Source organism: Triturus cristatus, chromosome 10 (assembly GCF_964204655.1).
Source record: "Triturus cristatus chromosome 10, aTriCri1.1, whole genome shotgun sequence".
Taxonomy (NCBI): Eukaryota; Metazoa; Chordata; class Amphibia; order Caudata; family Salamandridae; genus Triturus; species Triturus cristatus.
In genome coordinates, this window is record NC_140593.1 from 461,262,498 (window position 1) to 461,290,361 (window position 27,864).

A 27,864-nucleotide genomic window follows, 5' to 3' on the forward strand; every position below is an offset into this window, starting at 1 on the left:
ACTATGTTTACAAAAGGCTGTTGAGAAAAGTTTTCTCTTTGCCCGGAGGGTGGAGAGGATTATGGGTCAGAGTAACTCCTCTGGATATAAACAGTTAAACAATCTATTTTACTCCAACTGACCATCCGGTGGTCGATACGGATATACGTGGATGGAATGATGTGAAGAAAAAAGGGAACTTTTAACATCACCACTCGGTGAGCAAGGAAGCAATTCCTTTTGGTGTAGGTACCCTCACACACCCTAGTGGTGTCATGCTTCATCATCGGGTCACCCCGACGCCTAAAAGTCGGGGTGGGCTCAACCACAATATTGGGAGCTCTATGAAGATATTACAGACCAGAGAGGTTAAAAGATAAAAAACCTCAGGCAGATCCCCAGTATCCCTTTATTATTGGGTCTGTCTGGATTAATTAAAATTGCTAAAAATGGGGGTCTATATAGGAGTATTATGGTCCTAGGACCCTAGTGCCAACATGTTTCAGTCCAAATATGGCCGTGAAGGTCCAGGACTTTCTTCAGGGCAAAAGAGGCCACCCTGGATTACAGAAGAGGGAAGTCCCTATCCTGTTTTTTGAAGCAAGGGCAGAGTAGCTGCTCCTTGTAAGAGCAACTGATTAATTAATCTGTCATGCGTCGTATTTCCATCTGTAAAAGAGAACACAGAAAACAAAACATATAGATCATACTTATTGGTTTTCATGGTAATTCCAAAGTGATGTGTCTCAAAATCGTGCTTTGGATGAAAAAGCCACACCTACTCGTGCCAAGTGGTCATAAGGTATAGTGGTGTGCAGCTTTATCCACATATGTGCCACTCAAAATTATATCTGTACACAATTAATCGGCGTGACAGATGTATTGTGCGGTGGCGAATTTGCTCGCATTCTAACTGAATCCACATGCCAGTTAGTATTTACTATCAATGTAAAAAGACTCTCCTAGAGTCCACTCACACACATCATTCTCACCGTATCTGTGACTAACCACAGCATTTAAATCCATGTGTGATAAATTTTTTTAAAAACTGAGCAACTGTGAAGTTCACTCACACTCATGCATACTTTCTTAGCCGGACTTTGGATGATTATCGTTTCTCAGGGGATGGTAGGATTACTGGGGTAGCTCTATAGTCACACCCTATCATGGATACCCCAGAGTATTAATAAGTAGGGAAGGAAATATTGAGAAAACCGTATTAGGGCATAGTAGAACAAAAAATAGCAACTTCCTTCCCCATGAGGCTCAAATGGACCCGTGTCCTGGGCCCTCAATACTAGCCCCCCGAACTTACTTCGTCAAGAGTCCTGCCCCGCCTGTCCACCTACTTGGTCCCGATCCCCGGCGTTTTGCGTCATGTTTAGTGGATCGATAAGTTTATACATCCGCATTCGTGAAGTGATAAACGGGATTGGTTACCAAAATCATGTGACCTATGACGTGGGTAAGTAGAGTGATGAACGGGATTGGTCATCAAAGCCATGTGACCTATGACGTGGGCAAGTAGATCCGAGATGGAAAAAAAATTATTATTTCCCACACGAAACTGTGAATGCCATGAACATAATGTATTCAAACACATGTACAACCGCTGACTTGAAAGTTTTAATTATAGCGGAGATTTTTATCTTTATCGTTGCACGGAGCTAATAAACTTCCGTGTTGGTATGGTTATTTAAGGATTGGTTGTATGGGACGCGCAATTACAAACGTGTGTAAGTGGTGCTATCAGACTTGTGGAAAATCGTAGTCACAACTCCCATTGAGTTATGGGAAGTGTAGTTTTTTGATTTGTGGTCGTGATGTCAATAAACAATGCGATAGTTTCATAAGTGTCAACCACCATACCTTCCTGATTATATCTGTTAAAACATTATTAAAATTTATCGTAACATCTACAGTTATTACATGTAATGTAACCTCGTCGAAGTATGGTTGGTAGAAAAATTACATAAGGGTTTCTCACGCTGAGGGATGATTGAGTGAGAAAGTAGAACTCTCAAGGATTGTAGTATGTATATATAGACGAGCCGGTAATAGTTGTGTTACGGAGTTAATGAAAGGGTGATATCAACCACAGAGTTTGTAGAGCATGAATGATGGCAAAAACCTAGCAATGGTCAAGAAACTGCTTTTTCTGCCAAAGATATTTGTTGAAAGCTTAATACCTGCAATTTATCCTTTGAAACACACTTGCTATAACCAGATTAATGGCCTAGATCTGGTGAAAGCCAAACCCTTTTAAGGCTCTAGAAAGTAAGATCTCAAGAGTAAAGAATTGGTGAAAATTGAGTTTTCATTTGTGGAGGTGGGACAACAGGTATGTCTTAAGGCAAAGCAAGATAAGAGGAGGGTCGGAGGAAAAGTGCAGTTAGACACAGTTACCCTTCAGGATCCTTTTGCTTAGAACAATTTCTTGGAGCCAAAGGATAAATTCAAATCACCTTTCCCGATTCTGTATTTGGATGTGGAAACTAGTATGCAGAGGATGATATCCCCAACTGGCCATAGCGAGTGCCTGTATTCTTCCTTGAGTGGAACTACACATTATGCGTTTTTTTGCCAGTTACAACAAAATTTATCGAAGTACAAAGTTTGTGGTATTTCCTCCCATTCCATGCTACAAACTGAGAAAGCAAAACTTAGACTTTGTGGAAAAAGTCATCCTCAAAGCGGTCAACATTGGTGGAACTTCTGGCATGAAAAAGCATCAGTGCTGTAACAATTTTGATATAGACACTCCATGCTACGATGGACGCTGTTTTGGGGCTATAGATCTGTGGATACAAATCTTGCAAGATGAATATCAAAAGGCAGTCCTTGTTTAACAGTATCCAGGTCCCACGACACTGGTGATTCGCAGTTGGTGCTTAGTGCTCGTTTCCTGCCCTGCCTTCCATTCGGAGGCTGCAGGGTTGGCTGACGTGCAGCAATTTCCGGATTAAGATCCTGGTTTGGAGTCTCTAGTTACACGATTACAGTCCGAGCTCTTACTCAGTTTTATTTCTTCCACATGTTGGAACTGACGCTTCTTTTGGCTTCCAGTGCAGGCACTAAAACGTACACATCTTTTACCTACAAGTTGTTTCTGCAGAGCGTGCACTTCCCCCTCGCTGTTTCCATATCTGCCAGCATGCATTAATTTAGGACTGTCTACCTTCTAGTAGGGCATTCTGTGCATGCATCTGCAATTGAGCTCTACTCCTTACCAGCCTCTGCAGCGTGCGGTTGGCCAGACAGGGATTTGCATACTGAGAGCGGTTGCGCATTTCCTAAAGAGCTGAATTTCCTTCAAATTATATTTGAGAGAACACCAAGATTAGTGACCTCATATGGGGACGTGAGTTACTATGTACTTCACTAGTCATTTGATATCCATGTTCAATCATTTACCTGCTCACTCTCATTATTGTGTTTGAGGTTTTGTCTTGTGTTTGTAATGACAAATCAACCACTGCAATTATAAAGGATTCATTTACTTGCTGGGAATTTCTCAGTACCAACAATTGCTATCCGTTGAGCTTTGCAATCTACTTCTTGGTTTGATGAGAAGCTATAGCATATTTCCAGACTGATAATTGCATTTGTTCCATCTTGTCAGTGGTTGATTGTTCTTGTTTTGCAGATCTACTTCCCAGCTGTGCCTACCCTACTATCCCTTCCTCCCAACTGGTCATTCTGTTACTCTGTTCAATTGAGGCTGCCGGAAGGGGTGTTCTGGGGGGTACTGTTAATGAGGATCCTCACCCTGTGGCACCTTCTTGCAACAGGCTGTCTACTTCAATCCACCCTGACAGAGAGATGCCTCAAAATAAATTCTTTGGTGTGTGTGTGTTGCTACAGGCAGCACATACAATTCAAAGCTTCAACTGAACTTTCTCCATTCTAGCAGATTTTCCAAAATCTCATATCGTCACATGGAAGATTACACTTTACCAAGGTCGCATTACAGGTCCATGCCAGGCAGACTGCTTATTTGAATCTTTTTCACGCCACTTGCCAACTAACGTAATATTCCCACTGATCTGCCCATCAAAACATGGTGCATGCCTCCACACCCTGAAACTCATGTTCATCACTGTGAGTAGCTTGCAAATAAATATCCTACATATCTGCATACATAAAGAGGAGGTCTAGGCCGTTACTCAACTTTAAATATTCAGCATCCATTATCCCAAACAATCTTTAATTCTACTTTCAGTACATTTGGTAGAGACTGCTCTAAAACGAGACTTCAACTTCCTCTGTATAGGACGTCCATTAACAACATTGCACGGCCTCCACCCGCCCTACAGTACATGTTAAAAAACATGTTAAAAACTATATAAGATGATGATCCTTCCCAAATTCTTGTACATGCTACATAACACGCCCTGCTCTTTCCCTCGTCCGTGGTTCCGGGACTTGGACAGTATGGCGACCAAGTTCCCATGGGGTGGCGGTAGGGCCCGTCTGGCCCTCGGCCTGTACCGGATTCCATCACATGACGGAGGTATGAGTATGACCGACCTCTACTTATACTACCTTGCGACTTGGCTTCTGGTGGTCCATGACTGGTTCTCGGGCGGCTGGGGCGACCCGGCCTATAGGCTGGAGGTACAGATACTGGGGTTCCCTTCTATTCAAAATATGCTCTACGGTGCGCGGTTTCCTCGGTCGCTTCCAGATGTTGTACGGGCCCCCTTTTTGGCCTGGCGTGCGGCTCTATGGCATACCCGGTGGTCGGGGAAGCTGACCCGCGTTACACCACTCTGGCATGGCACCTGGCTGCAGGAGGTCACGGGCCTGGAGGGCTTTCGAGCGTGGGACCTCCTTGGGATCTCCTGCTTAGGCGATTTGTGGCGGGAGAGACATATGTGCTCCTTCCGGGAGCTTCAGGCTCGCTTCTCGTTGTGCCCCTCACAGTTTTACAAATATCTTCAGCTGCACCACGCGGTTCGGTCACATGTCCCGCTGGATTCGCGGATCCCTGACCATAGCCCGCCAGAAGCGCAAGTGATGATGGGGTTTCTGGAAAGGGGGGGTATCTCCCGTATTTACCGGGCCCTGGTCAATAACACCCCAACGGACTGCGAGGTCACGAAGGCGCGCTGGGAGGCCTGGGTGGGGCCACTGGATGAGGCCGATTGGAGGGACGCCCTTATGGCTCCTAGGTTGATCACCTCCTCGGCCAAGCTGCGGCTCATCCAACTGTACTATTTGCACACTGCCTATCTGACCCCGGAGCGCCTTCAATGTGCGGGTCTCTCCCCAGACGCTTCATGCGCACGTTGTGGGGCGGACCCGGCGGACTTCTTCCACATGGTGTGGACCTGCCCTCGCCTGGGACCCTACTGGGGCGAGATTGAGGCTGAACTAACTGAAATACTGGGGTGGGAGGTTCCCCATGATCCCAGAATGGCTCTGCTGGGGATAACCGACAGTCTGAACGGTTCCCGTCATGAGAAATTTTTCCTCACTACTGCTTTGGTGGTAGCGAAGCTAGATATTGCTGCCGCCTGGAAGCGGCCTGACCCCCCCCCCCCCCCCATATGTGCTGCGTGGAGGAGGGGGGTGGACTGGTGCGCGACACAGGAGCGCACGATGTATTCGGCACGGGGCTGCCCCAAGAAGTTTCACAGTGTGGGGGAAGTGGCTGGGGGTATGATTTAAGGGTGTCAATGCGGCTGGGGGGAGTGATGTGGTTGGGGAGGGGGCGGGAGGTTGTGCTGCTGAAGGTCACTGACTGTATCCAATGTCTTTTGATGCCAGTTCGCTTGGACGGTTGTCCATATATTTTTGTATGTTTATTTGCAAAAATAAAAATTTGCTTATCCAAAAAAAAAAAAACATGTTAAAAAACAAATGAACAACCTAAAAAACGCTTCTCTTGAAATGCAAAATGAAACGCTGGGCTAAAAACATATGTAAGTAAAAACACCAAAACAGGAGGACAATAAAATCCCTGGCCTCATGTGGTAGGATTTACAATTATCAAGCCTCTGGCGAAAGCCAACATAAGAGTTTTAGGTGTAAAACAATTAAATCATCAAAGTATCTTTACTTTACATGAATGTACACTTTCTGTGCCACTTGAAGCAACAGCAGAACCCAGTAGTCTTCACACCATAATGGTTTAAGGTGGAGAAGATGGAGTAAACAAAAACTTGAAATGTGTTCTGTCAGAAATGTTTGCAGCCAAAACAATTCCCTGTGGAAAAAGTCACTGTCCCAAAGAAAATAGTGAATACACCAATGGTGCTACCTTTATCTACATGTCCAGAGAATAAAACAAGTGTACCAAACTGCATATAAAGATGTAAGATACTTAATAGAAAAACATTTGAAAATCTCCAATTATTTGTAATGCTGTGTCTCCAATTACACGTCATTGCAGTAGTTGATAGATTAGGATAAGTCAATAAGGACTTAACATTAACACCTTTGAAGACAATCCCCCTTATTACAGGGAATACCAAGTATTTTGTGTGTCCCATAGACTATTTGCTGTAAGATAGGGGATAAGTAAACCCAACTATAAGTGATCTAGATACTTCAAGATTCTAAGGAGTTACTTGAAAAAACAGATGCATGAACCATAAGAGAAGATCTTTATAAAGCCACATGATTCCAAATTAGCATGCAAAATCCACATTATGTATATGTGAGGCACTGTACTGCAGGAAATACACGATTCTTCATATGCGGAATACACAAGTATTCAGGCACCCAAGAAAATTCTCTGCCACAGTAAAATTAATTGCTCATTTGAACAGCAGAGATCAGCGCCATCATAGTGTTGCAACATGATCAACACTTTAAAATTTGGGACACTATATAATATGTGTGCAACCTTTCTAGATTGAAATTATCTAAACCTAACATACCAATACCTAGGAATATGTAATCAAACAGATTATATTTTATGGCTATAAACCTAAAACTGATGTTTTCTTGGTTAAAGATTTTCATACCCCTTTTTTACACTTGCAGACTTTCAACAATAAGACAATGTGCTTCATGCAGAGCAAATATTTTTAGGGCTGTGTGCCAGGTATACATTATTTCATAAGTCACAAACACGACTTAATTCAAAAGCAAAAAGGGTGGTTCAATTGACACTAGAATATTAGCATATTTTATTAGTTCCCCCGTCACAACTGTATGCAAAATCTACAGCTTTTTGGCCATCGAGTGTTTGGCCATTTTTTTCACAATTTTCTTGAAGGAGCAAGAATGGCTTTGCGTCATTTGAGGCTGGTATTAAATGTTTTACATGACAGCTACATGTTCCCAAGCCAGCCCTTCTAAACAACATTGGATAATTTCGGCTTTTAGCTGCAGTATTGATCCACAGTCACAAAAATAATTTGCCAATTTATTTTAACAAGTTAGAAGTTCCACACTGTACATCAATTCAATTTTTATTATTATGATTTGGAGATCCTAAGAGTTTCACATAAAAATTTCAAAAAATACACATAAAAAGGCTCTAATTGAACAAAACATCCAGAGCTAAAATAAAAGTAACAAAATAAAATGCATTTAAAACCATAAATGCATACGTTTTGTTGAGCAATACGAGATACAAGCAGCTTGCTAAAACTAAATGTGCAAGTATGCAGATATAAGACCAATTTCACCACTGTAATGAAATGCTGATAAGATAGTTTGGGTCAAGCTGTACCGTGAAATACTCTAAAATGTTTAACTTCATTATACAGCATTTTAAATTTCTATTTATAATATAAGTACTAAGTATAAGCAGAGACCCAACGGTTACAGTTTGTCGTACATACTAAATTCATAAGTGTGCACAAGATAAATGAAAGTGCAAATGCGAAACATCCAGTAACAATTTCTTTTAAACTAAAAAGTGAATCTTGCTCAGAGGGACCCCAGAGAAAAATACAAGCAGTAGCCTAAAAGGTGCAAAATACAGTCATTATGTAGTAGCATACATGTTATCAATAGTGTACATCTAATTGCAAACAAGTCAGCACTGAACTACTACTGTGCATAATAAAATGTGTAATGTGATCAAATACTATCAAAGGAGATTATATACAAACAATGTTTTTTTCAAAAGGATACGAGAAGCGGTCATTCCATGTAGCTCTTTCAACATAATCCAACATGACAACTGCTTTGATTGTCATAAGAAGTTTGTTCCATGTTTCATCAAAATCCACCACCCGTGGTTTCAGGGACATTGTGGGATCTCAATGTTAAAATCTGAAGAAAAAAATAGAAATACATTATTAATGAGGATCTGCTAATAATCTCCCTTCAATGCCATGCAGAAGAGCACACACAGAAGTTCAAACCAGTTTGCTAGAGTTGTACATAAATTCTATTAGAATGGCAATGCTTAAAAGTAATATGCAAGCATACCTGAATATTGGTGTAGCCTTTTCAGTAAGGCAAAGTAATTACCACTATGCTGCACACTATTCTGCATATGTTGCATCCACGTTCACAACTAATGCTTTAGCAGACGAGTACAAAACTTTGAGGACCAACATTTGAACTTTGGTAGCTGCTGGTAGTGATCCGAAGGTAATGTGAAGAATAAGCCAGTGTAGACAAAATAGTTTTTTTACAACTGTTTTGTCTGTAAAACATCACAAAACACATCTCAAGAATATGCATTTCAGTAGATATCCTAGGCCCAAAAGATAGCGGTTACTAAAGAATACATTTCCATCTTAACCAAGATTATCATACAGATTCATTCTCGAAACCCAACTTCAAAATTGGCTATTAGGCAACTCCCTATGTTGAATCCACATAAGACTTACTTCCTCCTCATATCTCCCAGGTCCAAATGTAAAATTCATCGAGGTATTTCTGAGGAACTGAAACGTGGAAAGGCTTTCCCCTGCTCTACCAACTATGGTTAAAGCATTAGGCTTCACTCTAGACAACATCCTTGAGTTAATACCAAATGGAAAATTGCCTCAATCAGCAAGCTTCTAATTATATACAATATATAAAATTAAAAATACTTTTATTTATTTACTCACTTATATTGCGCAAGCGAATCATCCCCCGGGGGATCTCTCGGCGCATGGGAGAGGGGCACTAGGTATTAAAAGACAGCTTAGAATAGCTAGGGTTTAAGAAGCTTCTTGAAACTACGGTAATTCACACAGGCACGGAGCTCATCTGGCAAGGAGTTCCAGTGGATGGGAGCAAGATGGGAAAAAGCCCGCCCTCCCATCCTAACCTTTCTGACTCTCGAGACACAAAGCAGATTTCGGTTGCTTGATCTCAGCAGTCGTGTAGGGTGGTACCACTCGAGCTTCCTTGCCAAGTAGGATGGGCCCAGCCCATGGAGAGACTTGTGGACTAGGCATAGCAGTTTGAAAATGGATCTCTTTTTCATAGAAAGCCAGGGAAGTTGATGCAGAAGGGATGATGAGGGGGTCTGAGCCGGTTTGTTAAGAATAAGACGAGCCGCCGTGTTCTGGACCACCTGTAGTTTAGTGGCCAGGTCCTCCCTCAGCCCGACCAGCCATGAGTTACCATAGTCCAGTCGACTGATCAGGAGTGACTGGACAAGGGTCTGTCTGGCTGTGAGCGGGATCCAGGGGAAGATCTTACTAAGCATTTGCATGGTTCCAAAGCAGGCCCCAGCCACTGATTTTACCTGCTCGTCCATTGCAAGATTATTATCAAGTCACCTATAAACTAGTAGCTCTTGCTTTAATAATCTCTCAACTTGACTGCGGAAGTGCTATCTCGACATGAATTCCCCCTCTCCTAACTGGTATCAATCTTGGGGTTCTATCATGCAATGACAAAACTTACCCTGGATATACAACACTTTGACCACAGGAGATTTATATAAATTAGGCAGTTACTACAAGGCTGTATTGACCTGAAGATGGAGATACCTGATGAGTTGGAACGTTGAGTATTGGGGAGCCACACTTCACCAGCATTCCATCTCGGTGATCTACAGTACGCTGCTGTCCAACAGTAACCGCCCCACCCCACCGTTGATGTCCCTATAAGAGAAATGGGAGGAAGACCTTGGCAAACTAGAGGATGACAACTGTGGAGCAGCATGGCGTTACCCTGCAGATGTGGCGATAAGAGGAATCAGGCTTCTTCAGCTTAAAATCCTACGTCATGCAAACTTTACTAGATCACAGCTGTTTGCCATGGGTAGGATCACAATGGACCATTGCCTCAGGGGACGCGCACAAAGGGGTACTTTCATACACACATTGTGGGATCGCCTGCAGATAGGTTTATTCTGGCATGGAGTACAACATAAGATATCCCAAGCATCAGAGGAGCTAACTGAGATGAATTACCGAGTCGTGACACTTGACATATAGGAGGAATCAAACTCTTGACAGATGTGCTCTCTTCTTATGCAATGTGGCTCTAATGGTGGCCAGATGAGATATCATACAGAAGTGGAGCTGTGCAGCTGAACCAACAGTGGGCCAATGTGGACGTGTGCATGAGAGCGGACGAACAGAAATATACAGACATGGGATGCCCCAATAAATATGCTAATGTATGGGGCCCATGGAGGAGACTGAAAGATGATCCATCATAGGAGAGGATAGACTGGAGTGATGAATGTGAAGACAGTAATGCTGTACACAGGCACGAGAGACGGCCGGGTGCTACACTACACAACAAAGCTATATTATGTGACTAAACTTGACTGTGAACCATGTAAGCCACCATCTAGAGGGGAGGGGGGAGTTTGTGGAACTATATCTTCTTGTATTAAAACCTGAATAAAACAGAATAAAAAAACTATTTGACGACATCTCACCAATCATACAAGACCTTTTCTGGTTCTCTGGGAAGCTAGGACTTCAAAGATGTCTGTCTAGCATAGAAAACAATTGACATGGCTTGTCTTGTCAATGTTCTGTCTGTATATGGTGGAAAATGAACTTGAAGAAGTAAAGATTCACTGCAGTTTGAGACACCTAAATTCTCAACATCACTTGCCCTGAAACAATTCTTAACTGGAGCAGTAACTTGTATCTCAAACTCTCTCCCCAATCAGTTGAGGACCCCAACCTATCCTTCTATCCTACAGAAATGGGTTGAAGACTTATTTATCCAAGCTATAAATTTGCTGGTTTTCGAATTTACAGTCCCCACTTAAGGGTAGTTCCCTGGTCCATTTTTTACGGTCAGAAACATTTATTCTGTATGCATACTTTCTCCATATGCTCTCTCTTCTCAATGCCCATACATTTGCCTTGTCATTTACCACCAGTCTAGATGTTTCTATGTATGGCGATCAATGTACATGGTTGCACTTCTATAAAACCTTGCTTATACCACTCAACAGACCCATACTCTTTAAAACAGTTCAATAAATAAATAACCCAGTCACCCACATACCACTACATGGGGTCATAAAGGGATGTTGCACACATGCACAGCCAAGGGAGTGAAATTTACCACTTACCTATGTTTCACCCCTTTTGGTGTGAGGTGGAAAACTGGAAGAAAGGTTAGGTGATGGGCATCTACATAAGGTACTTGGGAGGTAGTAACTTCTGATATCACTCAAGGGAGCAGGCAAATATTAGCTGAGAAAAGAAGGCACACTGGCCTGCCCAAATGTTGGCATTGTTCAAATTTCAGCAAAACTGCATTTCTAGGAATAAGGTTCAGGCTGAGTAGGATGGGAGGACGCTCCTTCCGTGTTCTGGCGGCTGATCTATGGAATTCCCTCCCTTTACATATTCGCGCCCTAAATAGCCTGACTCTTTTTAGACGCGCCATAAAAACACATCTGTTTGCCTCTGCTATTTGATTTCTCTTTTTCTTAGCCTTGACCTGTTGTGTTGTGTACCTGATCAGGCGCCAGGACGCCCCTTCGCTGGGGCAGCTGTGCGCCTAATAAAAGTTATTAACATAACATAACATAACATAACATATAGCTAACAAATCTTCACAATACAGTAAAGAGTACTGTACATGTGAGAAGTTGGCCTGGCATATGTTGTTCCTAGTTATAGGGACACCTTGCACCAGTCCAATTCGACTCTTATTGATGATAGGTTTAAGACAACCTTTAAAGAAAGCTATCCTAGTGGTAGCTGTGGAGAGCAGCCTTCAGGCTAAGTCTTGAAGGAGTGTTAAGCGTATTGTTTTACCATAATAACCTCTTGAATAACCAAATGAAAGAGTAGCCCACACAGGTATATATATAAAATATATGTATTTATTCTAGACAGAATCCCACAGTCACTTTATGTGGCTAGTGGCAAAGTTACACTTCAAACAAGCATTTATAAACACAATAAATAGCACAGAAATCAATGGGCCCCAGGGGGGGACCAAACCATATACTAAAATAGTGGTATAAGAACCACGACAATTCTACAGGCAATGCCTAGGGCATTCAGGATTGCTTGCCCCTTCAGAATCCACCCACAGTTAAGAGGAAGGGGACCCACGGGAGACGCGTGCAGTGCAAAGAGCTGCTATCGGGATCGCAATGTTAGCCTATGGAGAATGTCGCGGTTGAATATTTAGAGTTCAAAGACACTTCTAGCAACAGTACAAAGTTAAGGCTTGAGACTTAAGGCTTTGGAGAGCCCACCACCACGGGAGTACCGAAGTACCACTGTTACCTGCCCCAGGGAAGCCGGGTGCATAGGTCGATTCTGGTGTCGGGTCGCGGGCTGATTTTCTATGGAAAAGTAGTCCAAACTGCTGCTAGCTGAAAGCGTCGTTGAAGTCGAGAAGATTGAAGATGAAGAGAAGATAAAGATGAACCTGAAAGCAGAGGGGACAGAGTCTGGGTCACAACACAGGGACCAGGGAGCTCACAGGAAGGAGCTCGTGGATGTCGGGTGCTTCAGGTGTAGAAGTTACAGCTGGGCTCTGCAGTCACGGGCTCCGGGAGGCTTCAAGGAAGGCCAGCTGCTGGAGGGCGACTGTCCCACGTCGGATGAGGGTCGCTGCGGTGTTAGTGTCCCGATTGGATCCACTAAGCATTGGCAACCGCAACCCACGCAAGATGTACAAAGCAGCTGCTGGTGCAGACCCACGAGGTCTGAGGGTGCTCTCCTTTGCAGGGAGCGCAGAGCAGGCCTGGAGCAACCAGGGGAACTCTTAGAAATGTAGATTGTCCTCCGTCAGGGCCCACAAGTCGAGAGACAAGGGACCGCGGAAGGCAGCAAAATGGAGTGCGTAAAGGGGCTCCCACGGGCCACCGGAGCGGACTAGGGAGCTGAGCTTTGGCACGGATGCTGCTTGAAGGTTGGCTCAGAAATGGGCCAAAGCACAACTTCCCCACTGGTCGGGGTCGTGTGCTATGCAAGAGGTGGCCGGGGTCTCGGGGTATACAGGGATCTCGGCACCCACGTGGTCCATGGTGCTCAGGCTTGCTGGGCACGCTCACAGGACTCTGGGATGCACTGGAGACCCACCTCAAGGTTGATGGAAGGCGTCGAAGTTCGTGAGAGCAGCGAAGTTCCAACCGGGTATCTTGCAGTCTTTTAGGTGCCTGCCAAGCAGGGGGATAACTCCTTTATCCCAAGGGAGATTTCTTCAGTCAGCTGGGCAGCAGCTCGTCGAAGGTCAGTTCTGTTAAGTTCTGGACGAATCTGAGGCTCTAGGGCAAAGTTATTCCCATATATCCCCATGATTAGGGGATGGTCCCAAATAGAGCCTACCAATCGGAGTAGAGGCGGGAAAGGGTGGCTATACCCACTCCCCTTTGTGTGTTTCCCGCCTGGGCGAGGGGCAGGATGCCCCTGAACCGGTTCCAGGCGGTGTATGCAGAATTGGGGCTCTGCAGCTGCCTACGTGCAACTCTGAAAGGACATTTGGTGCACCCACCCTGTTCCAATCAACATATCCTGTCTGGGGAGGTGCTGGCACCTCCCTGCCACAGGAGCCCTATTGTCCAGATGGCGAGGCTGGGGTTTTCCCCAGCAACAGCCAGCCAGAGTCGTGTAGGTGGCGGACAGTAGCCATTTTGTGGTACATGTGCACTTTTAAATTGGTGTCTAAATTCTACCGCTTTTCCCATATCACCCTCCTAGCAAGGGGGAATCGTACCCTCATGCCCATGGCTGGACTGGGGGATGATTCCTTCATGTTTGACACCAAACACGATATGGTTCTGTGTAGCCATTCCCAAGTTACAGCGATGACGCAATAACTTATAATGCGGTTAAGAGTATATGGTATGGCTACACTACAAACAACCCAGTAACGATTTTACGAAGGTTGCAGAGAGGTCCTACTCACGTAGGGGTCCCCCCTCACACATACCTCAGCACCCAGCCCTGTAGGATTACCAGGGCCTGCCATAGGGGTGACCTTATGAGAGTATATGTGTTGTAAGGGTGTGGGATATAGGGTACCTACATCCCTGTAAGGGGTGCTAGCACCACCTTACCCAGACTACAGTAGTGGTCTGGTGGTGTCAGTTTGTGTGGCTGTCCCAGGGTGGCACAATAAGTGCTGCCGCCCTGGTAGGCCTACTGGGGGACCCATGCCCTGGGTACCTAGGGTACCATCTACAAGGGACTGGTAGGGTATGCCCAGCATCCAATTGGTTGGTACCTAGGGTACTCACATTGTTTACCAGAGGAAGCAGATAGGCTGGGGTCCTGGATAGCAGGGCCACAGCCTGGCTAAGGTCATAAAAACAGTCAAAACATCAGCAAAAAGTTGGGGGCAACTATGCAGTCGATGCCACTCTCCTACAGTACAGTACTATGAAATCTGGAAAGTAGGAAGGAATGCATGTATAGAATTCCAAACATTTAGAAGCCTAATGCCCCCAAAGCAGATTATCTAAACAGTATTTTAATTTGTGGGTGATCGATTACAAATCTGGTCTAAATATGAAGCACTAGTTACTGTCTACACAGGTTTATTCTGTCGACATTCACACAAGCCTAAATGTGCATGGTTCTCATTTTAACTGCACTTCTTGATGTGCTTCTATGCTACATTTTATTTTTGGGGGAAAATTACAATAAGTTTGGATTTAAAAAAACACTGTGGACCCTCAGGAGCAGTTTTAAAAATCTGCTGACATACATATGTGGAAACGTACAGAGTAGTGATACTACTACCAATCTGTACATGCATAGAAAAAGAAACAGAGAGGGCACCTAATCAATTAAAGTGATACTTTGTGTCCACGTGTTTGTCTAGGTGAGTGGAGAGATTAATATATTATAAGTACTGAAGTAGAAAACTTTGGGATGAGAAAGAAGAAAAAACAACTGTGCCTCCAATTTCTTCCATCCTGTACTATCAAATAGCAAGCTTGATAATGTATATATATATATTTATCTTTATTTTCCCACAACTCCTGACGGACATACATTGGAGACTCTATAAGTTAGGTAAGAACCATGAATACCACTCAAGACTATATTTATAAAAATCGAGGTCTGAAAGCCCGAATCCCATGCAAAAACAAATTAGCACAGTCCAGGCACTTATGTAGAACTAAAAGGAGATATTCACTCGTCATTCAAACCTATACAATATTCCCTTTCGGTATTTAAAAGAATTTCTATAATACAACCCAAAAGCATCACTAACTCCGCATCATTTATCCCACTATACAAGGTGCATTTAACTATACAGATCAACGCATAGAACAACAATTATTTTAAAATTGACCGTTGTTACGTATGGCAGCTGACCATAATTTTGCTTTGAAACTAGAAAAAATAAAATATTTTCAGTTATTGTTGCCTCTATGTACACAACAGACCACCATCCTAGCAGGAACTAAACTAAAGCACCCACTCCAGCCATCTGCGCTTAGCATCATGGTCACAGGTTGGAATCCTGGCTAGTTCCCTTTGCCTTTCATCTTTCAGAGGTCAATATAGGAGTACCACTGAGTTGGGTAATACACATTTGTTATCTGTCAATCACGCCAAGAGACCTTATTGAGGCGAACACTGCATTCTACAAATACACGTTGTTTTAACATAACTGCACTAGATGCATAGAAAATTAAGCATTTATAGAAGCTTATATCCAGGCTACATATACAAGTAATAAGTACCTTAAATCTCAGTTTAACTATCAATTAAATTAAATCAAACGATTCTGTAATAAACAAGGAGGGTAAAAATCCAAATCCATGGTTTTGCACACTACAGGATTAGAAGCAGCAGAAGTAATAAATAAAACAAGCTGGTCAAGAGAAATCATCTGAAAGACTTTGCAGAAGGTATTGGCAACGTGTTATACGAATGTTAATACAATACCTGAAAACTTCTGTCAATTTTTAAAGCTTACTAGAACAGCTCTATTACTATACCTAACAATAAGTTTATATCTTTTTTTAAATAACCGGACAGATTGTCCTGAATTTGGAGTTTTAAGAAAAAACTCACTAAAAGCAAGGTACCCGTGTCTCTATACACACACACGTGGAAAACAAAAGAGGGCGAGGAAGGTAACCAGGGTACGTCCCCATCTCCTAATTAATACTCAAAAACAATGTGGACAGACCCACTGGTGAATCCTTAGGCAAGGAAGACTCTGTGACAATATTGGGGCATGCAGTGGTGTAACCGTACTTACGGACCCACTGTCTGGTTAAAACACTAGCTACGTGTTTGCAGTAGCTAAATAAGATCCTGGAAGGGGTGGACTCCTGTAGTCAAACATTCATCAAGGCTGACTGCGCGCCTGTCTCACCTACTCCGGTCTTCTCAGGACGTAGCTAGTGTTTTAACCAGACGGTGGGTCCATAAGTAAGGTTACACCACTGCATGCACAGCACACCTTAGCGCGTGTGCTGAAATATATACACGTGGCTTATTTTTGCCACAGCACATTTTTTCTCACTGTATGGTCCTGAAAAAAGCCTCACTATGGTTGATGAGACTGAAACATGTCGACCACTTTTTGAGGGATAACGAAGACTAATTGTCCGTCTTCACTCTATCCCCCTTTTCTCTTTTAACTATGTACTGGGCCGCTGGGAATAAAATGTTTTGGTAGCAAGGAGTCCCCGAGGCATTTTTAACTTCACCACTTTTTTGAGCACACATCACACTGAAACAAAACCCGCTCCGCTGTAATTCAGGGGTAGAAGCACAGCTGGGTTGCATTCAGCTGGGAACCAGATGATAAAGAATGCCACCAACTAGGTTGGTAGGTGAGGGTTCTTCTTAAAAACCTATGAGGTTCCTGCCACTCCAATACTTCCAACAGAGTCTTCCTTGCTTAAGGATTCACCAGTGGGAACGTCCACGTTGTTTTTGAGTCTATACACACACAAACATATATATACACACACACACACATTTCTGGTTCTTCCTGATGCAGAAATTACAAACACACAATGTATCTTTCATTTAACATAATTTATTAAAAAGAAGAACGATTGAGCTTTACAGAGCAAAAAATTGCTGCTGTCCTCTCCAACCTTTGCTGAAGAGGAATGTTCCTGCAATCTTTTAATTTACACGAGATATTATACTCTTTTTCGAAGAGAAATGTACTCACACTGAGAGGTTTACCTGGCTGTAAGGCATTAAAAAATGGTGGATTATGTGAAACGAAACAACGGTCCACACACTCACGTCATGTGTGAATATATAATATTTGCTCTTTTTTGACACTAATTGTTTAGTGCAGTGAACACGATTGTCAATACAAAGACCAATAAACAAAAATTAAATATTACATCTTTGTAGTCCTGTCTGTGAACGTTTGAAAAGGAGTCGGACTAGATTTACAAGAATAGACATTTAAAAATTAGATCTACTTTGGACTGTTGCATGCAACTGGAAAATTAACTATCACTACAATACAAGGTGACCCTGGATCATCCATGTTTGTAGATGTGACATGCTTGCAGCAAGCCTGACCAAATGTAATAGCATTAATGCTCATCAACTATGGTACAAATAGAAAATTGACTGCAACAAATATAACTACCTTTTCCAAGAAGACTTCAGAGTGAACATCTAGTTAGTGAAATCATAGTGGAAAGAATATTTAGAAATCTCTCCTCCACCACTATCGGCATACATCATCATTGTTTAGGTAAAAACAAAAAACGTTAAAACATAAATATACATACATACATACGGGGACTTTCAGTTAGCCCCCTTCATCAGTTGGTCTGCTCAAGTGTCATTCACATTTTCCTTCTGCCCACCACAAGACGCTGCGTACAGCATACAACATGGAACATAAGGTCAGCCCACTTTAGCCACTGGCTTTGCTCACTGCGAATAACAGTATTTTGCTTGTGCACAATGCGTATACCTGCAGAACAAGTAGTCTATTTTAGTGCCAGGGAGTACTGGAACAGTGTGTGTTTTTGTGTGTGTTTTTTTTCTCACTTTTTTAAACTTTGATTTTATTTCCTTGCTTTGTCTGTAAGGCCCCCCCAACTTCACTGCTCTCTTGGGGTGGAATTAGAGTACCACCTACCAAATAGGTGCTTCCCTTCAAAATCTACTGACTACTGTGTTTGGTGTTTTTATCAACAACAGTGTATCCAACGAATGAGTCTGTTGTGATGTGAGAATCTAAGCGTTTAGCAGGCGAAAAGTTGCCTACTTGTTTACCTGCGATACTCCGGGTATACCACCTTCTGTGAAGTTAGAAGGTGCCGCTCAACATTTTGTGCAAAGTTAAATCACGGACCACAGAAAATACCTGCACCGTGGTAAAAGTGAAAGTTCAAATAAATATAATCAGAGGTAGTGTCAACTGAAACTAGTATTTTCATGAGACTCCATGTATTTCGGTTAGGTGGCTGAGTGGTTACATATATGGACTACAGATGCTCTCCAAACACGAATCTGGGTTCGAATCCCATCTATGTTACACCCAGGGCACGAATGCTAAGGAAATTATTAAGAGAACTAATTAGCATAAGGAATTTAAAAGGATGTCACAAGGAGTGGTCATGCCCCTGTAAATGTCTTATTTAGCAGAACCAACACATTACCATAATCTCAGAGAAACGTGAACATATTTTTTCGTTATACATTTTATAATTCACAAGCTAAGTTTTAGCCATATCAGTGTGTAACTAAACCCGTAAATGTCCGAGTACTATTATTATTAAAAAAGCACCCGATACGTGGAAATTAATTTTTATACTGGATCTAATAAGTTAACAAGATATGCTAGGTGCATTTGTTAAACAGTTAAACTGCTGTTATACGTCTACTGTGTTTGCAAATGGAAGCAGCTGCAGTGTTGAGGCGCAAGGTGATACCCATTTGCCTCCGGCTGAGGGGAACGGTGTCCCTGCTCTAAAATTAGCGGGAGAACGCCTAAAGATACATCTTTTGCCCTGGCTACATCGTCGAGTTTACTTCTCTAATTATTTTCCTAAATTATGGGCACTACGCTTTATTTAAATGGATGATACAAAAGCACATTGCTATAGCAAGTTTCAGCACAGGAGCCTTTTATAGAAATTAATGATATCTCTATGCCTCACTGATGGCTAAAGAAAAAGAAAAACTATAAAGAAGGCGTTTTTTCCTTTTCAACAGGACCGTCATAAAAGCAATGTACCAAGTAGAACATGTCGTGCTTTTTTCCAACAAGATTAATATCCCCTACATGTTACAGTACCACTTCATTAACCCCCTGGTCCCCGCAACCGCCACGACGACCGCCGCTGCTACGCTGGTGTAGTGGGCAAAAGAACGATGGATTTAACCCAGATCTCTTGACTGGGGGGGGGAAGGTCTGCATTGTCAGCATTCCGTCCATCAATTGTTTGTTGTAACGCTTTTCGCCCTAAGTGGGATGGGTATTCCCAGACGTGGGACCCGTGCTCACTACGCCACTGGAGTCAAGCTATCCTGGCTGATGACGGCTGATAGCCAGAAACCGGTCCTAGGATGCTTGATTCTGGTCCAGGGAAGACATGGCTTGGCAGTTCGGGCTGGACTGTTCCCATGAGGCACAGGGTCAAGACTGATTTGCATATGGCCATGTCTGAACTGGGGTGGTGTAGTGGGCAAAAGAACGATGGATTTAACCCAGATCTCTTGACTGGGGGAGAATGTCTGCATTGTCAGCATTCCGTCCATCAATTGTTTGTTGTACCGCCGCTACGACGCCAGCACCCTCCACGCACTCAACACCGGACGACTAAACACCTGCTTCCTGGCCACCCGAAGCACACCAAAGGACCCTTCTCCTGCTGGAGCTACACCAGTCTCCGGATCGCCAACCTGCCCACCAGGACAGGTCGCAACCACCTCAGATGCATACTACTGAACACCCGCTCCGCACGCAAACACGCCGTCGAACTCTGGGACCTGCTCGACACATCCTCCCCAGACGTCGCCTTCCTGACAGAGACCTGGATGAACGGCTCCTCGGCACCCGACATCGCCATAGCCATCCCGGACGGCTACAAGATCACCCGCAGAGACCGCACCAACGGAGTAGGAGGTGGAATCGCCATCATCCACAAGTCCACCCTCAAGGTCTTGACCAACTCCGACGACACCCTCAGCACTGCTGAACACCTGCACTTCCAGATCCACACTGATCCCAACACCACCCTCAGGGGAACTCTCATCTACAGACCCCCCGGACTCCAGCCTCAGTTCAGCGACTCCATCGCCGACTTAGTCAGCACCCACGCCCTTGCCTCCACGGACTACATCCTCCTCAGAGATCTAAACTTTGTCCTCGAGAACAACTACAACACCAACTCCACCACCCTGACCGCCAACCTCAGACTCAGACAGCTCGTCACAACGCCCACCCACTCCGCCGGCTACACGCTTGACCCCATATTCTCCGCAAGCTCCCACGTCTCCTTCAGCCACACCACCGAACTCCACTGGACCGACCATCACTGCATCCACTTCACCTTCCGGAAACCCACCACGCACCACCGCACCAAACAGATCCGCCGCCGCAGCTAGAGCAAAATCACCGAAGACCAGCTAAACACCGCCCTCACCCAAAGCCCACCCGCCGACCACAACGACCCGACGCCAGCAACCTCAGGCGTTGGATCGACGACTGCGCCAACAGTCTCGCCCCGATCAAGAAACCCTCCAACAGACGCACCAACAAGAATGCCAGCTGGTTCTCCGCGGACCTCCAGACCTCCAAACAAACCTGCAGAAAACTAGAGAAGAAATGGCACCGCGAACAGACACCAGAGAACCATGCAGCCCACAAGAACGCCATGCGCCAACACCATCACCTCATCAGATCCGCCAAAAGGACCTCCTTCAAGGACCGCCTTGACAACAACGCACACAACAGCAAAGAGCTCTTCAACATCGTGAAGGAACTCTCCAACCCCAGCTCCAACACCAACGACATCCCACTATTGCAAGACCTGTGCAACTCCCTTGCCACCTTCTTCCATCGCAAGATCGCAGACATCCACGACAGCTTCGACAACCAGACCACCCCAACAGACGACACCTCAGACCCCGCGGCCACCACCCACCTGCTCACCTGGACTAACATCGACGACGACGACACCATCAAAATCATGAACACCATCAACTCCGGCTCCCTTTGAGACCGTGATCTTCCCGGAGAGCTAGAAGCACGCCGAAATCAACGCCTTGCTCAACATACCCAAGTCAGACCAGAGGGACCTCAAGAATTTCCGGCCCATCTCCCTGCTCCCGTTCCCAGCGAAGGTCATCAAGAAAACCGTCAAACGGCTGACCCGCTGTCTCGAGGAGAACAACATCCTGGACCCGTCCCAGTCCGGGATCCGCAGCAACCACAGCACCAAAACTGCCCTCATCGCCGCCACAGATGACATCAGGGCCCTGCTGGACAACGGTGAAACCGCGGCCCTCTTCCTCCTGGACCTATCAGCCGCCTTCGACACGGTCTGCCACCGCACCCTACGCACACGCCTCTACAACGCAGGGATCAGAGACAAGGCTCTGGAATGGACCACCTCCTTCCTCTCCGGCAGAACCCAGAGCGTCCGCCTCCCCCCTTTTCGTTCCGAAGCCTCCAAGATCATCTGCGGCGTACCCCAAGGATCAGCTCTCAGCCCGACATTGTTCAACATCTACATGGCCCCGCTCGCCCACGTCGCCAGACTGCACGACCTCAACATCATCTCCTACGCCGACGACACACAGCGGATCCTCTCCCTCACCAAGGACCACCTCACTGCAAAAACCAACCTCCACGAAGGAATGAAATCCGTTGCCGAATGGAAGAACAGCCGTCTGAAGCTGAACTCGGACAAGACTGAGGTCCTCATCCTCGGCTCCACCCCCTCAGCCTGGGACGACTCCTGGTGGCCAACCACCCTGGGAGCAGCACCGACACCCACCGACCACGCACGCAACCTGGGGTTTACCCTCGACTCACGCTCTCCATGACCAAACAAGTCAATGCCGTCTCATCCTCCTGCTTCAACACCCTCCGCATGCTCCGCAAGATCTACAGGTGGATCCCCAGCGACACAAGAAGAACGGTCACCCAGGCCCTCGTCAGCAGTAGGCTGGACTACGGAAACGCCCTCTACGCGTGGTCCCCGGCCAAACTGCTGAAACAACTGCAACACATACAGAACGCCTCTGCCCGCCTGATCCTCGACACAGCCACATCACACCCCACCTGAGACCTCTGCACTGGCTGCCCGTCAACAAGAGGATCACCTTCAAGCTCCTCACCCACGCACACAAGGCACTCCACAACACCGGACGGGCATACCTCAACAGACGACTCACCTTCTAAACCCCGAACCGCCAGTTCCGCTCTGCCGACCGCACCCTGGCTACCGTCCCCCGCACCCAAAGAGCGACCTAAGGCGGCAGATCATTCTCCTACCTCGCCGCCAAGACTTGAACACCCTCCCCATCCTCCTACGGCAGACCCAAGACCTACTAACCTTCAGGAGGCTACTCAAGACCTGGCTATTCGAGCAGTAGCAGCACCCCCAGCGCCTTGAGACCCTTGCGGGCGAGTAGTGCGCTCTACAAAGTTCCGGATTGATTGATTAACAATAGTTTTACAACAAAGCAAAACACGATATAAAAGCCAATCTCACCATCTGCGCAACAGGCCGTAAGCGATCTATATGTAATGATAGACACTGCTGAGTTTTTTTGAGCTTTCTCAGCTTTTTCTCACGCCATAATGTTACTGAGTGGCATAAGAAGGTGATTTACAGCTCCAGGATCTGAAGACGAAAATTAAAATTCTACCACTAGCTTATGTTTACAATTGTTTAGCTTTCCACATTTCTTCATTCTAGAGTATATTTGGGTTTTAAGAGTAAACCAGCTTCCAAACAAGGGTTAAGATTTTTGTGAAATACGGGTTTGTCCATACGTGCAGTCTTAATTGCCCCTTATAGGATGACTTGCGTTTTACTTACAGTGTGAAAACTCAACTAGTAAAACTTAATAATCAGATCTCATTTCAATGAAAGGTCCCATGACTACCAGCATCCCCATGTTGCTCACAACGTTGCCTGGATACATGTTACACTTTTCGCTTTCTAATTGCTTCTCTGCTCACATAACACGTTTGCGTGCAACACAGACATGCATACAGATTGTTGTTGATACAAATACACAAAGAAAACATTTTCAAGGCTGTAGTTAGTAGTACTCTAAGCTATGTAGAGCTAGTTTATCACTACTTTTCTGATGTCCGAGTCCCCGACTGTCCAAAGAGTTGGGAAATATAACCATGGACTTATTCAAACATTCACCAAAGCAAACCCATTAAACCATCTGTCCATGCACTCATTTAATTATACATTCATTCAGTCAGTCACTCATCCATGCAAGTGTCTAGCCATTTTTATGTTCATACACCTAGCCACAAAACCACCTATACTAACTTGCCAATTAAACACTTTTAATTTATATAATAAAATAGCCAGTTATATTTGCTTTTCCAATGCTGGTTTCTTTTGTTGCAAATCCTTGCCCATTATTTTGCAGCCATCACTAAATATCCAAGTACTAGGAGAATGAAATGATAATTTTACTTAAATGCCTTACTTTAATCTTTTCAGCTTTCTGAACAACTTATATGTCTCAGTTGGATGATTTCCAAACAGATGCAAGTTTACATGCTATGTCAACTCAGCACAATTAAACTTACATGTGTGCAAAGCTTTAAACCGATACTTTTATGCGAATTCATAATCAACACCAAAAGATTTATTGAGATCTTATAGAAGATACTAAGAAACGTGATTGTGTTACACGGAGGCACCTCAGGCCTCACAAATTACCCTTGCTCACTAACAAGGTCTAGAATGTTTACAGAAGGGAAGACTCTGGCAAATAATTACATTTGAACCTGTTAAGATTCCGTGTGTCTGTCAGTGACCTGGTTCTAACTTTTTCTGTGTGTTCAAAATACTCTAAGGATGAAACCGCATGAAATGCTTATTTGTGAACTTTAGTAACCCACTCTTTTATGTTGGCAATAATGGTTGGGCTTGTTTCGCTGACAACATATTTTACAGTATAACGACTGCCTCTCCTTAAACTGCCCCTGGACGGTTATTAGAGCTATGCAGCATATCAACATAGAAGTCCTGTGTCAAGTGCGATACCCGCAGCCAGTTCTGGAGAGAAGCACAACTACAAGTCCCTGGAGCCAAAGAGCTGCTGGAAGAAAAGACTAGTCTAGCTAAAGGTGTCAAACATGACACGGGCAACTTGACCAGCAGCACTGAAGTCACCTTGAAGGATCATCTTTAAAACCTGCAGACTTTAAGCAGAGTATATCAAATGCCAGCAATACCGCTGATATGCTGACAGACGAAAGCAACAATAGGTTACATGCCAGAATAACCTGTATAAGGTAAGTACAGTTGGGCAACGGTTAGTCAAATGCCAGATTTGCCTCAAAAGTTCTAGTTCAGATTTCGTCACGTCAGACGACTGAATGGATTTTTAGACGCGCTAGGCAGATGGTACATTCCAGGGCTGCAATATTGGAGATGTTCCAACAACACCTACAGTGAGTCTATACAGCAGACCCAGTGGTCCAGGTAGACCGATATGTATCGTTTCTGCGAAGATTGGCTCTGATGCTCCTCTCACAGCTGGGATTGAAGTAACTGGATGCCCAGTTATCCTTGGAGGAAATCCGGGTAGCGCTGTGGACGCTCCTTGGGGCCAAGGCCCCTGGAGGAGACGGGTTCCAGTCTGATTTTACCAAGCGTACTCAGTCACAGTATCACAGGTCCTGCTAAAGGGTATACTGGGAGTGTTTCGAGCGTGGAATTCCGCCCCCCCCCCACTATGAGGTAGGGGGAAGATATGCATGCTCTTAAAACCATGGGCTGGACCCAGCCACCTATCGCTCGATTACTATGATAAATTCGGACATTAAAAATATTATATAAACTGTTGGCGACACAACTAGCCTCAATTGATTCAGGAGGACCAGTGCAGTTTTATACCAGGTCGAAATACTGGCATGAACTTAACACGGTTAATGCGCATTATGCACGAGGTGAAACACAGAGACTAGTAACTGGTCTTGGTGCTGCTAGACCTCGAAAAAGCCTTCGACACCGTAGATTGGGAGTACCTGCTGGAAGTAATGAGGATGGTATAATTCGAGCCACAGTTTCGACGCTTGGTTAAAATACTATATACAGAGCGACGTGCGTGGGTTCGAATCGATTGGGAGTGTGGTTGTTAGACCGGGGAACAAGTCAGGGGTGCCCGCTTTCACCGCTGCTCTTTGCACTTGCTATTGAACCACTGGCCGGCTGGGTGCGGAGAGACCTTTAGCAATGGCGCATCGGGATAGGTGTGACACAGCACGTAATATCACTTTACGTAGATGCCTTTTTGTTAGCCTAGCCTCGTGTGGCTTTGCCGAGGTTGCTGCAGCACCTGGAGGATTTGGGGGAATACTCTGATCTGTGTCTCAATCAGCACAAATCCTTGCTCTTCCCTTTGTCTCACATGCCCACCCTGCCCTTGGAGCGCCTCACCAATCTCGGGTTACGCTGGGAACAAGCTCATTTTCAATATCTGTGTGTGCAGGTGGCCCTTGAGGATGCCCAGTTGTTGCACCTCAATGTGGACAGGGTCGGGGCAGCACTGTGGAGTTCGGTAACCTTTTGGAATTCGTTGCCACTCTCAGTGATGGGCAGACTGGCGGTGTTCAAAATGGTGGTACTACCACGTTGCCTGTACATACTACAAAACTCATTATGCCTGGTTCCCAAAAGGATCTTTAAGCAACTGTACTCTGTGCTAGTGTAATTGATGTGGGTGGGATGTCACAGCAGTGTGACCTTGAGTACCATGACCAGTCGGTACAAGGACAGGGGGCCTGGAGGCACCTAGACTGGACTTCTAATATTATGCAGCAGCACTTGCTAGATGATGGGGACAACTGGGAGAAAAGACTGCTAGTGGGACGAGTTCAACTGGATAAACTTATGGTTGCATTGATGGAGGGTACGGGGTTTCGGACGACATGCCTTACATAGTTCGTCATACTGCAAGTATTTGGCAGCAGTATGTGGAGACAGTCCTGCAACGCGCCCCATTTCATCGGGAGCTTCCCATATACTACAATTTCATACACCGCACCTACGTGACACCAGCTAAACTTCACCGAATTATCCCAACCCGCTCACATGCGTGTCCACGGTGTGGTGAGGCAGGGGCTGATTTTCTACACTTAGCATGGAGATGTCCTGGGGTGACCCAGTTCTGGTCCCATGTGGTGGTGAGTGTGCGAAGGGGCACAGGCTTTCATGTGGAGGAAGCACCACTACAGCTTATTGGGACACGTCAAGAAACACAAAATAGCTTACAGCTGTTGCAGTAACTGTTGGTGTTAGCGAGGCGTAGGGTGGCCATATCATGGATGGGTCAGCCTGCACCGGAGGCAGATGCATGGAATAGGGGCGTGTGCGAATGTACACTGGCGGAAGAAGCCCACATGAAATTAAACAGTAGAGATGACAAGCTGCAAGAGGATCTTAGTGAATGGCAGGAGTTGTGTAATGCCTTCTTGAATCACAAACTGGATGAGAGTGACCTGCATGAGTCAGACACTAGTGGGAGTACGACTGACGGGGAGGGTAAGTGAATCGCTAAAAGTGTTACATTAAAATGCTACATTAAAATGCACTGTTATTTATTGCTCCGTTCCTACTGTAAAAGCACTATCTGCTGTAAACGATCCCTTGCCTTCGACCTCTGTAAATGTAGAATTGCTGCAATTAAAAACTAAAAATAAGGGTAATTAAAAAGAAAATTACAAAAAAGAAGTGTTGGGCAATGTGGGTCAAAGGTCATGATGACATCTGAAAGGACTTGTGGGCTGTGGCATAAATCAGTCATACAGCAGGTCGGCATTTAAAATGCTATAGAGCCAAGTTGCAAGAACCTGGATACATCTCACAGACTTCTCGCCTGCTCTACTGCAGCACGCAACAAACATTAAGTAAACTGAAAAAAGAAAATAACGTAACAGGGGTATTGGTAGAATCTGCCCCAAGAGGGGTCATACAGCACAACTGACATCTGATGCATTGTGTTATGCAACTCAATGGTACGCCTTTACTCAATCTCAGAACAAAGAAAGGCAAAGTAGGTCTGCAGAGATATGAACCTATGAAGAGGGGAAGGAATTCCTGAGGTGCATTGGTAAAAGGAGACAAGAGCCCAGGCTTAATGTATGAATTTGACAATTTATAAAGCAACATAAAATATATATTTTATTTCAAATATCAGAAAAGAAGATTATTGTAGTTTTGTAACTATATTAAGTTGGCAGCAGATCTGAAGGCCCACTGGCAATTTGCTGTCTTTTCATGCCCTTAACCTTCCCTGTTAGTTTACAAAATAACTCAATAAACAAGCGTTAAAAATGCAATAGGTTGCGCCTTTGATTAAGTTAAAGCCATATGCTTTG

The 27,864-nt window shown here is 44.7% G+C and overlaps 1 protein-coding gene across 1 annotated transcript in view; it reads right to left on the bottom strand.

The window, feature by feature from the left end:
- The window catches only part of CUL2 (cullin 2), a 537,998-nt gene that overhangs the window by 465,596 nt on the left and 44,538 nt on the right, over positions 1-27,864 (bottom strand). Inside the window, exon 2 of the mRNA XM_085631872.1 lies at positions 8,074-8,214. Within this exon, the coding sequence (XP_085487998.1) occupies positions 8,074-8,192 (119 nt within the window). The 5' untranslated portion in view covers positions 8,193-8,214. The remainder of the gene's footprint in view (positions 1-8,073; positions 8,215-27,864) is intronic.